Here is a 14,736-nt window from a genome sequence, read left to right as displayed (position 1 = left end):
CATAATATGTCTAATAAAAATTACACTTTTATAAAAAATAACTTTTTAACTAAGTACCACGTTCTTATTATTTATAGGACACAATATACAGGGTGTCCCGAAAAGATTGGTCATAAATTATACCACAGATTCTGGGGTCAAAAATAGGTTGATTGAACCTCACTTACCTATACATATACAATAGTGCACACAAAAAAAGTTACAGCCCTTTGAAGTTACAAACTGAAAATCGATTTTTTTTCATATATCGAAAACTCTTAGAGATTTTTTATTGAAAATGGACTGGTGGTATTCTTATAGTAGCAGCATCTTAAAAAAATTAAAATAAAATTTGTGCACCCCATAAAAATTTTATGAGGATTTTGTTCCCTTAAACCCCCCAAACTTTTGTGTACGTTCCAATTAAATTATTATTGTTGCACTATTAGATAAACAATATTTTTAAAACTTTTTTGCCTCTTATTACTTTTTCGATAAGCCAGTGTTTGTCGAATTCACCACATATTTGTATATGGTTAAGTACGATTATAGAGAGCTGTTAATAATCTGAAAATTTATTTATAATTTACATTATTAGGTATATTTTTGAAAAAGAAGCCACATCTCGATAAAATGTGACTTATCAAAAAAGACTAGGAGGCAAAAAGTTTTAAAAACAGTGTGTTTACCTAATGGTACCACAATAATAGTTTAATTGGAACGTACACAAACATTTGGGGGGGTTTAAAGGAACAAAATCCCCATAAAATTTTTATGTAATCATATTAAAAAAGAAGACGCATCCCGACAAAAACTGGCTTATCTAAAAAATACCAAGAGACAAAAAAGTTTTAGAAACGTTGTGTTTAACTAATGGTACCACAATAATGAATTAATTGGAACGTACACAAAAGTTTGGGGGGTTTAAGGGAACAAAACCCCCATAAATTTTTTATGGGGTGGACAAATTTCACTATAATTTTGTTTTAAGATGTTCCTGCCATAAGAATGCCCCATGTCCATTTTCAATAAAAAATCTCTAATAGTTTTCGATATATTGAAACAAATCGATTTTTATTTTGTAACTTCAAAGGGCTGTAACTTTTTTTATGAGCACATTTGTACTAAGGTAAGTTAGGTTCAATCGAACTATTTTTGACCCCAGAATGTGTGGTATAATTTATGACCAATCTTTTCGGGACACCCTGTATAAAAAAGTATTATAAAAACAATTATTTTTCAAATCAAAATGTCAATTTTAAAAACAAAAAGGATTTCCGATACCGAGAATCGAACCTGAACCTCCTGGGTGAAAGCCAGGCATCCTAGCCATTAGACCAGCGATACTCAACCTGCGGCCCGCGGGCCGCATGCGGCCCTCTTACGTTTTTTATGCGGCCCGAAGGCTAACTAAAAGGCCCTGTAAATGAACAAATTGTTTTGAACTCAAGTAATACAGTTGGTGGTGGCTTTTAGCATTTATTTGCGACATTACAGAAAAACTTGGCGAACTTAATCGTGCGTCGTTTACATATTAAAAGGTAAACATAAAATTATTTTCGTAGTTGACAAATAAAATATTTGCTTTCGTGGACAAGCTAAAGATGTACATCGAGGAAATTAATATAAATAATCTGCATAACTTTCCAACATTGGCTCAACTAGATAAAATTGATGTATTTCCAGAAAACTATGCTACTGATTGCTAATTTTCTAGTTTTCTTGAGCAATGAATTTCATGAAAGATTTAATGATTTGTGAAACATTAGGAAATGTCTTCTATTAATGGAAAATCCCTGGCACTTAGAAGTAGCCGCTACTATACAACTTGCGCCCGTTGAGATTTAAAAGCTCAAAGTTGTTACATGAATTAATTAATTTTAACAATGATACAAATCTGGAGGCAATTTTTAAAGAAGAAAGATACGCAAATCAATATGTTTTATAGTCAACTATTAAGACTCTCAAAAGTTGCGCTTACTTTTGTTCCTCACGTTGTTCGCTTCATCATACCTGTGCGAATCCTCATATTCAGAAATGAAATAGTATGCAAAGAAATGTTTACCTATCTATGCTGACACTGATTCGCACCTGGAGGACGTTGTTATTTCGTAAGCGGGCGACTTTAAGAGGAAACAGTAGCGATCAACAGGTAGCGAAAACGCGTTCCAAGATTGCGGCTGTAATTTTGAATATTTTTTTGAGATATTTGGCACACGTATTCATAATATAATAAAGAATGGCGGTACAGGGCCCAATTTGAAAAATATAATAATATGTGGAAATTACTCTGTAATTAAATACAATATTTAAAAAAACGAGCCTGTACCGCCATTAAGAAGAACAAAAAAATACACTTTCTTCAAATAACCTTTTTTATCCGATGTCTAGATTTTGTGTCATTTTGGACTACTAAAATTGTTTATTTCATTAGTAGTTCCAAAATGACACAAAACCTAGGCATCGGATAAAAAAGTTTATTTGAAGAAAGTGTATTTTTTTGTTCTTCTTAATGGCGGTACAGGCTCGTTTTTTTAATATTGTATTTAAGTACAGAGTAATTTCCACATATTAATATATTTTTCAAATTGGGCTCTGTACCGCCATTCTTTATTATATTATGAATACGTGTGCTAAATATCTCGAAAAAATATTCAAAAGTACAGCCGCAATCTTGGAACGCGTTTTGGCTACCTGTTGATCGCTACTGTATCACCTTAAGGAAAAATCCTGAATCAGGTCGATTTTTATTTTTAAATGATTTTTTTACATATTATACAGGGTGTTTCATTAATAACTGTCCATATAGTAACTGGAGAAACCTTAGCACAAAATACGAAGATTTAACCCAAAACACTTAAATAAAATGTGGTTCCTTACTGAGTTACAGGGTGTTTTATCTAAAAATTTAAATACTATTTTTGCCCAGCATTTTAAAACTTTTCGACGTATTTTTTTCATACTTCGCAGAAAGTGCGACTACTATACACCCTACTAAATTATGATAAACAAACGTTTCTAGCTACTACCAGAGGCGTACGGCAGGGGATAGTAAATGGTTGACCCTTCTCAAATTCTACGCCACTGGAGGAATTACTATTTTAGTGCCATTTTTAGATTTTTCAATACTTTCTACGTAAATAATGTACTCCTGATTGGTAACGATAAAGTCATTAGTTTTCGAGATATTTGAAGTTAAATATGAAACGGCACACTTATTTTGATTAATTCATGGTATGATTCATATATGATTAATGTTTAAAAATTATTTGACCCAGTACTTTAAAACTATTTGGTGTATCCTTATCATACTTGGCAGAAAGTGTAGGTACTGTACACCCTACTAAATTAAGATAAATAAACGTTTCTAGCTACTACCAGAGGCGTACGACAGGGGATAGTGGTAGGTTGACCCTTCCCAAATTCTACGCCACTGAGGAAATTGCTATTTTAGTGTAATTTTTTATTTTTCAATACTTTTTATATAAATAATGTACTCTTCACTCGTAACGATAAAATGATTAGTTTTCGAGATATTTAAAATTAAAAATGAAGCGACACAATACATTAATAAAAATAACCGTGTCGTTTCATTTTTAACTTCAAAGATCTCGAAAACTAATGACTTTATCGTTACGAATGAAGAGTATATTATTTTCATAGAAAGTATTGGAGAATCCAAAAATTGAACTAAAATAGCAATTTCGCCAGTGGCGTAGAATTTGGAAAGGGTCAACCATTCACTTTCCCCCGTCGTACGCCTCTGGTAATTGTCAGAAACGTCTGTTTAACATAATTTGGTAGTTTGTACAGTACCTATACTTCCTATCAAGTATGAAAAGGATACGTCGAATAGTTTTAAAATGCTGAGCAAAAATGGTTTTTAAATTTTTAGATAAAACACCCTGTAACTCAGTAAGGAACCACATTTTATTTAAGTGTTTTAGGTTAAATCTTCGTATTTTGTGCTAAGGTTTCTCCAGTTACTATATGGACAATTATTAATGAAACACCCTGTATAAATATTATACTATCGTCATCCATCTGGGCATGATGACGTAATCAATCTTTTTTAATGAGAATAGGGGCCGTGTGCTAGCTCATTTGAAATTTTCTTTGAATTAAATTAATTAACAAAAAAGAAAGAAAAATGTATGTAATTTATTTAATTTAAAATACATTTTACTGCTGTCAGAAAACAGAAGAAAATGTTTATTTGACAAATAAACACTGCTTTTCCCTTAAATCCAATGTTCAAACTGCCAAGAGGCAGGTGGGTAGACGCTTCAGCAATAAATTTAAGCGAAAAGCAATGTTCGTTTGTGAAATAAACATTTTTTTGTTTTTGTTTTCTGACAACAATAAGCTATATTTTGAGTAAAATAAATGACATACATTCTTCTTTTTGTGTTAATTAATTTAATTCAAAACAAAAATTTTTTTGAGCATCCTGTGAATAATCTTTTAAATGAGCTAGCACACGACCCCTATTCTAATTTAAAAAATAATCGATTACGTTATCATGCCCAGATGGATGACGTCACTAGTATGATACATATGCCAAAAATCGATATTTTAGAATTTTCCTTAAAGTTGCCGGCTTACGAAATAACGAATTTATTCCTTTCATTTGCACCATACTGTATATTACTTCACATAGATTGCGGCCCGCAAGCTGTGGATATAGCTGATATGTGGCCCAGGAAAAAAAAAAGGTTGAGTATCGCTGCATTAGACCATATTGGATGTTAAGTATGAAGATAAATACTTGGCATATAAAGTTCTAAATAGTACAACTGTATTAAAATAACTATGATTGTTTGGAATAATAAAACTCAATACATCCATGTAAAATCTGTTGAAATTTGCATTGTCATCGAGTTCTGAGCTATTCTGAAAATTTCATATCTCTCTAGCTAGTCGGGAAATATGTATGTTTAAAATCGATTATAAGATTTTTAGAACACAGAAACAGACAAAGAACAAGTGAAGTAGGTATATAAAAACGTTTTAAAATGCAACATGTTTGGAGTGGATATCAAACATTATAAATCTTTTTGAGTGTGTTTGTTTACATTCACATGAAAAACTGACAGCTTACATTCTTCTTCTTCTTCAGCCTTCAGTAATCCAACTTTGGAGATAGGCCTCCCCCAATTCAATCCAGTGTTGTCTATTTAGCTCCACCTGTTTCCAGATGTGTTCTCCAAACTTCTTTATGTCATCGGCCCATCTCATTTGTAGCCTTCCTCTACTTCTTCTTCCTAACCACGGTCTCCATTGTTGTATTTCGTGATTCCATCTTTTATCCTTCAGTCGGGCATTGTGTCCTGCGAAGCTCCATTTTAATTTGGCAGCATGTTCTCCTGCGTCTCAGCTTACCTTGTTATAACTAATTAAAGGATTTCATAGTAATGAATTTTATAAGAAAATACGAAGTCAAATGTGCAATCATGAAAGAAATCAACTCAGAAAAGGCTGACGGATATTATTAAACCGTTTTACAAAACGGGAAAAATTATACAAAATATATCCTAAAAGATAATGTGATGTGGGAAAATCTCAAAGAAGTTTTTACATCAGAAAACATTAAAATTTTGAACAACCACACTCCAGCTCCTAAAAAATGGGATAACCCTAGAAATTGTAAATCTTATGGACGAAAGACGAACATATAAAGATAAAAACAAGGAAAAATACAAAAAGATTCAGATATTGATACAAAAAAGATCAAAGACACAAAAAAAATTGTATGCTTCAGAAATGTATATAAATCGATGAACTAGAGAGAAAACACGATTATTTCAACGTTCACAAAGAAGTTAAGGAGTTTGCCGGTATCGGGAGAAAAATGTATGATGTCTTATAACAGGATAGCAATGGAAACCTTATATTGGTCCAACCAGAAATAATTCAACGATGGAATGAATACATAAAAGAATATTTGAATATGACCGAACATATAATAAGCGTGAACTGAATGGCTCTAAAGGACCAGATATTTCAACGACAGAAATTGAATAGGTATGCTGTTAAAAATTCGAAAAACCGTAAAGCGAGCAGTAGAGCCAGTGTGAAAGTGAATCATTATGTCGAAAAAATTATTAGAAAATTTGTTCATACATTAGGAAAAATTCTTGTTCGCGAAGTGACAGGTTAAGAGCGTTCAATAATTTATATAACTTAAGGTTCATCACCTAATACTGTCTCTAAAGAGATCAATTTATTTAAAATAAATTTCATTTTATAAACTGTGTTCTTCCTGGTGACACCTCCAAGGCTTCTACAATATGCAAGCCAAATGGATGCTGCAGTAAAGACAAAAGGGAAGGAATTCTACACTATGCAATTCACAACCCCCGTCTGCAGCGTGGTAAAGTTCCAACGGAAAATGGACCTAGTTACTTTATAGGAGTAATACTAATATAAAAATAAAAATGTATACCATTTTTATTCAGTTGCAATGCGAAGCCAAAACTGTCTTAATTTTTACTTAGACCAGAGAGTGCAACCAGCACTCTTATCGACGATTTCACCTCTTGTTAGAGGTTCATCAGAGACTGCATAGGCTGCTTTCTCTGGTCCAGGTAAAAATTTTCGACATATTAATCCCCCGTTGCAACTGACGAGAAGGTAGTAGGTGCGTAGCGGCATCTGCTAAATAAAAGACTAAGTTTTTCAACCTAATGACAATATTTGTAAATTAAATATTTTTAAAAGATTTTTAATTGAAAAACTTATTGGCCAATCTTCCTGGTGACACCTCCAAGGATTCTACTATATGCATGCCAAATGGATGCTGCAGTAAAGACAAAAGGGAAGGAATTCTACACTATGCAATTCACAACCCCGTCTGCAGCGTGGTAAAGTTCCAACGGAAAATGGACCTAGTTACTCTATAGGAGTAATACTAATATAAAAATAAAAATGTATACCATTTTTATTCAGTTGCAATGCGAAGCCAAAACTGTCTTAATTTTTACTTAGACCAGAGAGTGCAGCCAGCACAGTCTCTGATGCAGTCTCTGATGAACCTCTAACAAGAGGTGAAATCGTCGATAAGAGTGGTGGCTGCACTCTCTGGTCTAAGTAAAAATTAAGACAGTTTTGGCTTCGCATTGCAACTGAATAAAAATGGTATACATTTTTATTTTTATATTAGTATTACTCCTATAAAGTAACTAGGTCCATTTTCCGTTGGAACTTTACCACGCTGCAGACGGGGGTTATGAATTGCATAGTGTAGAATTCCTTCCCTTTTGTCTTTACTGCAGCATCCATTTGGCTTGCATATTGTAGAAGCCTTGGAGGTGTCACCAGGAAGATTGGCCAATAAGTTTTTCAATTAAAAATCTTTTAAAAATATTTAATTTACAAATATTTTCATTAGGTTGAAAAACTTAGTCTTTTATTTAGCAGATGCCGCTACGCACCTACTACCTTCTCGTCAGTTGCAATGGGGGATTAATATGTCGAAAAATTTTTACCTGGACCAGAGAAAGCAGCCTATGCAGTCTCTGATGAACCTCTAACAAGAGGTGAAATCGTCGATAAGAGTGCTGGCTGCACTCTCTGGTCTAAGTAAAAATTAAGACAGTTTTGGCTTCGCATTGCAACTGAATAAAAATGGTATACATTTTTATTTTTTATTTTTAATTTTAACTCTTTCTTTAAAATAATTAAATTATTTTTGAATACTTACCACCCATCTCTTTCTCCACCCCTGCGTTTTATGTTCCAATACGTTTAAATATCCTTTCCTAGCTATAACTGGAGAAATTCTTATTTCTTCCATATCTGGTACGTATAAAACTAATTCTGGATCTCTGGGACCAGGTGGTGAAACAGGCATGGGAGGGAATGGAGCACATTCTCCAGGTACCTAAAAAAATTGATATTAATTAATGATATAACATACATCCACTTTAACACAATACGATACAAGCCGGAAACAGGATGTCTTTAAGCTCTTCAAAACCTTATAAAATCGAAACAACTAACAAGACATAGAAAGGTATAACAATAGGTTTGTTCCAACACGACCCAGAACCGTTACGGAACGGTAACGCTCCTGCGCAGTAAACAAAAACCGTTCCAACAAAAATATGATCGTCACCGGATCGTCCTTCCCACTGTTCCAACAAGAATTGTGATCTTTCGGTGACGGTTTCGTGATGATCATTTTAGTAATCGGGCAAATGCATAGGTTTAATGTGCTGGTTGGACTGACTTGCGCAATAGGATTTAATTCTTTAAATTTTTTGAGCCTTTGATCGACTAAAAGAACACAAGCTGTCACCAACAAAAATGACAAATAGGGCTTTTCATCGATTGTCATTTGTTTCGAGCTACTGTCATATGTTATATAATCTGTGTATTATATTAATATAAACGGATTATACGATATATGACAGAAGCTCGAAACAAATGACTGTGAATGAAAAGCCCTATATATGATAGTGATAGATAAATCAGTTATCAGTCAGATAACCGTTCCAACATCGATTTCCAAATTACCGTCATGTGACGATAACTGGGCGATACAATTACGAACATGCGCACAAGAAACAGTACAAGTAGTTTCGTGACGGTTTCTGGACCGTCCAAAAGTTCATGTTGGAACAAACCTTATATAAAACAATCATACGACCCATGGTGATGGGTCTAGGTTTTTAGTTTTCAGAATTTTCATGAGTCGATCATGTTTTACTTTATCAAACGCTTTATTGTAGTCTATAAAACAAACGTAAAGGGGACGGTTAACATCCAAACATCTCTGTGTCAGCACGTTGAAGGAGAATAATGCCTCTCTGGTATCCATACCATTGCGGAACCCATATTGAGTGTCACTAATATCCAGCTCCAGTTTAGAGTGTATTCTGGCGTGGATAATTGTCAGCAGAATTTTCAAGGTATGTGACATTAAGCTTATAGTTCAGTAGTCACTGCATTCTTTGGCATTCACTTTCTTTGACAAACATACAAATGATGATGTCAACATTTCTCTAGGGATGATTCCCGTAGTATAGATAGCGTTGAACAGTTCTACTATTATGTCCAGGTTTTTCTCGTTGACCAACTATCAGATCGCTAGGTAATTCATCTGGACCAGCAGATTTATTGGTTTTCAAAGAGTCTATTGCCTGACTAACCTCTGATTTGGTTATCTCTGGGCCCACATCTCCGGTTTGGCTATCTACGGATGTACTAGCTTCTCTCTGATCATGAAATAGTTCCTCGATGTACTCTTTCCATCGTCGTAGTTTTCATTCTGTCTCCATTATAATACTTCCATTTTTGTCGAGCAATATATTTGAGGTTCTTCTATTTCCTATTCCGGCTAGATCTTTGACCTTTTTATGTAGGTTGAAGTTGTCATACCTGTTTTGCAGTTCTTCTATTTCTTTACATTTTTCACAGAAAAAGGTTTCTTTAGCCTCCCTAATTTTTCTTCTTATTTGGTTTTGAAGCTGTCTATAGCGGGTCTTATTGATGGTTTTGTTTCTTCTTCTTTCATTCATCAACTCTAGAATTTCCTCCGTCATCCATTCTTCTTTCTTACATTTGGTTGTTGTAAGTACTTTCTTACTTGTCTCTAATATAGAGGTTTTGAAGATCCTTAACACGGCGCGTCCCAATAGCTAATAGAGAGTGCCGATATACAAGTGTGCATCGAGCTTTAGAAGTTAAACGACCCCGGTATCTACAATCTAGGACTCCCAGTGGGATCACCTTAATCTGGTCCGGTTTAAGTTCTTATAATAACTAATTATTAAAAAAACAATCCTCCATAGATTTAAAAATATCGCAATGAAAACTTACCACAACCCTTTCTGGAGAGCATAGCTCTATAGAATTATTTGACATGATACTAGATATCATGCTTGTGCTCATTTCAGTGACTTCTTCAGAAGGACTCGTCACATCGTTGTCTTTAACGTTATTTGAGTTATCTCTGTGCCTGCCCTGGATAAGTTTAACGCATCTCAGAAGTAGATCCATTTCTCGGTCAGAGTATTCCGTAGTTGTGTCATTGTTCGCTAAAACAAATATAAAGGTACATTGAAACGTTTGTTAAAAGATAATTTCAAAAAATGTAACTGTTTATTAAAATATTCATACCTATAGCATTTATATTATTATTCTTGGCGACCATATTACATGCTTCCTTTTCATTCTTAGTGTATTCTAATCGGTACTTATTATAATTTAGTGTTCGATCCAATCCCAGACGTTCTCGTAAAAGCAACGTATGTCTGACTCTCTCTACTTCCTCCAAACGTGTCAATTTTTCTAGTTCCCACTGATGATCAAATATTAAAGAATCTCCTCTAGGTCTCCAACCATGAAGGTTCTCTTCACCTCGTACGTAGGTGGTGCTAGTATCCAGCACTCGTCGTTGACGTCTTTGTACGCCTAAAATTATTCAAAAGTTTTAGTTTTAATATACTTCTGGAATTATACTTTTATTTTATTACTGAATCAAGTTATATGATGTTTTATATACACTGTTTTAATTCAAATAACTGTAGATATAATATTTAGCATGAGATTAACTAAATGCGACAGAAAAAAGCATATTTTATATTAGGGCAGTCGATGAGGGTATTTGGCTCCGAATTCCATCCTACTACATCGATTTACTTGATATTTTCACAGTTAGTAGGGAATAGATCGAGAAACAAAGTCTACCCTATGTCGATGTGTGCTTTTATCGTAAGGGTGGCTCCCGCTCCTTCTTGGTGGTGGAAAATATTTTGGTTAAAACAGCCACGGAAAAGGCTAGAGAACCTAATTCTAAGCAAAAACTGTTTTATAATTTTTTTTTGAAAACTCAATAATTTTTGAGTTTTGCGTGGTTGAAAATTGATCATTTTCATTGAAAACTGACACCTTTGCGGACGGTTTTTTGCGAATACCCTAAAAACTATGCATCTAACGAAAAAATTATATAAAATATTTTTGTAGCTTATAAAAAAGCAAATAGATTGGTTCCTTCATCAATCTTCTAGTTATAATACAAAAAGAGATATGGTAGGTGAGAAGAGTTTGTTTTTTTGGTGCATGCTCAAATCGGTGTATTTAACCTGAAATAACAGAGAAACGGTAGATTTTACGTGTATAATGGTACTAATACCTTTTGCAGTTCTTGAAAAGACCTTCAAAGTGAGCAACATTAAATGTCAATTACATTCAAACTGAGCGAGATATGCTGCAAAAAATTGATGACTAACGTATCTTAAGAAAAAAATGGGAAGTATATTTAACCCCTCATCCGTCAGAATTTAAATACATCGTTTCCCTTCTACAATACTTTATATTGTAGTGTTATTTCTATGTTCAAAAAGTTGGACGGGTTTAAAATGAATGATTTCTGAAAAAAAAATAAAATCAAATTACAGAGCGCATTTTTAAATTTTCTTAAAAATCTTCCTTTTTCTCCATGTAACTCGAAAATGATAATGAGATACGAAAAAAGATACTGCACAAAAATGTAGGGTATTTTTAGATAAAAATTTTGTTTTTATTTTTCATTACTGTCATTACTTTCATTTTATTTGATCATATTTTTTTCAAAAATCGTTTATTTTAAACCCGTCTAACTTTTTGAACATAGAAATAACACTATACTAAAAAGCATTGTAGAAGAAAAACGATGCATTTAAATCCTGACGGATGAGGGGTTAGATATACTTCTTTCTTCTCATTAAATACATTAGCCATCAACTTTTTTGCAGCATATCTCGCTTAGTTTAAATGTGATCGACATTTAATATTACTCGTTTTAAAGGTATTTTCAAACACTACAAAAGCTATAAGTATCATTATACACGTAAAATCGACCGTTTCTATGTTATTTCAAGTTTTTTTTTTAAATACACCGATTTGACCCTGCACAAAAAACAAACTTCTCACCTACCATATCTCTTTTTGTATTATAATTATAAGTAGAAGATTTATGAAGGAACGAATCTCTTTGCTTTTTTATGAGCTACAAAAATATTTTGTATGGTTTTTTTCGTTAGATGCATAGTTTTTAGGATATTCGCAAAAAAACGTCCGCAAAGGTGTCATTTTTCAATGAAAATGGCCAATTCAACTGCGAATAACTCAAAAAGTATCGAGTTTAAAAAAAATATTATAGAACAGTTTTTGCTTAGAATTAGGTTCTCTAGCGACTTCCGTGGTTATTATAACCAAAAAATTTTCCACCCCCGAGAAGGGGTGGGAACCACCCCCAAGATAAAAGCACACATCGGCATAGGGTAGATTTTGAATAAAGAGATAAATAGAGGCTATTCCCAAAATTTCATAAAATCCATGAAGTAAGATAGAATTCGGAGGTAATATCCTATTCTTGCTCCCATTGACTGGCTTATACAGGGTGTTTCATTGGGAAAGTAACATACGTTAACTGTAGAAAGAGGACATTTAGGCGGTTTCAAAAATACCATACTTAATGGGTCTTACTCCATTAATAACAAAGATACTGGGTGTTTTGGCACACAAATATCCTTTAAGGTTTACAATAAATTAATTTATCTACAATAGTAATCTAGTACAAATCCAGGCTCGGATTAAAAAATATTGGAAAAATGTTCCCACCCAAAAACAACACCCTGTACATTAAATTTTTTTAAATTGGATTTTTCAGTTGAAAAGAGGATGAAAAACTAAATTTAGAGGTATACTTCGAAATTTCGGCAAAATGATTTTTCTGGTCAAATTTTGAATTTGAATTCTGAAATTATGTGAATTTCGAGAACTCTAAGTAGAAAAAAATGGAAATACAGCTTACAACTTGTCAACCGCACTGTATATTTATTTTATATTTAACACGCCAATATTCTTTTAGGTGTAAAATCAATTATTTTATTTACAATTAAAAAAAATCCAGGTCCGGATTAAAAAATATTGTAAAAATGTTTCGACCCAGAAAAACACCCTGTATATTAAATTTTTTTAAAATGGATTTTGCATTTGAAAAGAACGTGAAAAACTAAATTCAGTGGTATACTTTGAATTTTCAGCAAAATGATTTTTCTGATAAAATTTTGAATTTGAATTCTGAAATTATGTCAATTGCGAGAGCTTTAAGTAGAAAAAATTAAAATGCGACTAAATTTTAATTAATACCATTATATAATTAAATTGGTAAAATGTTAAAACATTTCAGTGTGTTTTATTATGTGTGACAAATAGGTTATGGCGAATATTCATCTTTAAATAATGAATAAAGAGTCAATAAAGAATACATCACTTTAATAAACAAAGTATCTAAAAATTATAACAAAACAGAGAAAATTTGCAGCATATTAACTATTCAAAATTACCACCATCAAAAATTATTGTTATGTGTCAAAATGTTAATATTTTACCAATTTAGATTAAATAATGGTAGTAATTAAAATTAAGTCATATTTTAATTTTTTTTACTTTGGGCTTCGCAATTCACATAATTTCAACATTCAAATTCAAAATTTTATCGGAAAAATTATTTTGCTGAAAATTCAAAATATACCACTAAATTTAGTTTTTCATCCTCTTTCAAATGCAAAATCCATTTTAAAAAACTTAATATACAGGGTGTTTTTTGGGTCGGAACATTTATACAATATTTTTTAATCCGGACCTGGATTTTTATAATTGTAAATAAATTAATTGATTGGACACCTAAAAGAATATTCGCGTGTTAAATATAAAATAAATATACAGTGCGGTTGACAAGTTGTAAGCTGTATTTCAATTTTTTTCTACTTAGAGCTCTCGAAATTCACATAATTTCAGAATTCAAATTCAAAATTTGACCAGAAAAATCATTTTGCCAAAAATTCAAATTATATCACTAAATTTAGTTTTTCATTCTCTTTTCAGCTGAAAAATCCATTTTAAAAAAATTGAATTTACGGGGTGTTGTTTTTGGGTCGGAATATTTTTCCAATATTTTTTAATCCGGACCTGGATTTTTTACAATTGTAAATAAATAAATTTTTCGCAAATCGCCAGGAAATTTTGACATTCCTGTCAAAATTTCTTGAAGAAAAAGTCAGGACCTCCTTACTGTAAGGAAATGTCATTTCCTTACTGTAAGGAAATGATATTTCCGTACAGTTGTTAGTGTTCTACATAAATGATAGAAAACACATTGCTATTAAAACCTTGTAAATTACCTTAATCATTAAATTTTCTTTATCTGGAGCTTCCTGGATAAATTTTTCAATTTCTTCCTTCGTTAAAATCTTAGATTTCTTTGCCCTCTAACCTTGAGCTTGCCGTTTCAATAAAGAACGAAGTTTTGAGTATGTAGATATATCTACATTGTGTTTAAGTGCAAGGGTTGACTTCAGCATTGAATAATTGGCCCATAATGTTGAAGATTTCATCTTTAAACAAAGGTCTAGGAAGTATGCCATTACAACATTTTCTGAGAAAGAACTCGTATTTTTACTCATGCGATAATCCATAAAACGTCTGTATGCATTTTCGTACTTTTCTCTTGATTTCTTTGGCAATAATTCTAATGAAGCAGTATTCACTGCCTCAACCAGCTCTGGAGGAGTCCCAGGAATGGAAATTTCATCATCACTTATCATTTTACTTTCGAGAACACCAGCAATTAAATTTATAAGCGTCAAGTTTGACAATTCAACCTCAATACGTTTCCATAGTAACCCAAGTAATTTTATTAGGAATTTCAAAGCACCATTTATTTGGGAATAAAATTATCGCGTTTTTTTTAAATCAATCAATATCTGT

At 32.5% G+C, this 14,736-nt stretch overlaps 1 protein-coding gene across 8 annotated transcripts in view; it reads right to left on the bottom strand.

Annotated features, from left to right (window-relative positions):
• The window catches only part of LOC114335103 (kinesin-like protein unc-104), a 380,719-nt gene that overhangs the window by 14,988 nt on the left and 350,995 nt on the right, over nt 1-14,736 (bottom strand). For all 8 annotated transcript variants that reach the window (XM_050655714.1, XM_050655720.1, XM_050655713.1 and 5 more), the window contains 3 exons: nt 10,102-10,395; nt 9,802-10,019; nt 7,682-7,861 (listed from right to left, as the gene is read on the bottom strand). In XM_050655714.1, the coding sequence (XP_050511671.1) occupies nt 7,682-7,861; nt 9,802-10,019; nt 10,102-10,395 (692 nt within the window). The remainder of the gene's footprint in view (nt 1-7,681; nt 7,862-9,801; nt 10,020-10,101; nt 10,396-14,736) is intronic.

Source organism: Diabrotica virgifera, chromosome 7 (assembly GCF_917563875.1).
Source record: "Diabrotica virgifera virgifera chromosome 7, PGI_DIABVI_V3a".
Taxonomy (NCBI): Eukaryota; Metazoa; Arthropoda; class Insecta; order Coleoptera; family Chrysomelidae; genus Diabrotica; species Diabrotica virgifera.
Note: the sequence above shows the minus strand (reverse complement) of the source record. Positions and strands in the feature narration are given on the sequence as shown.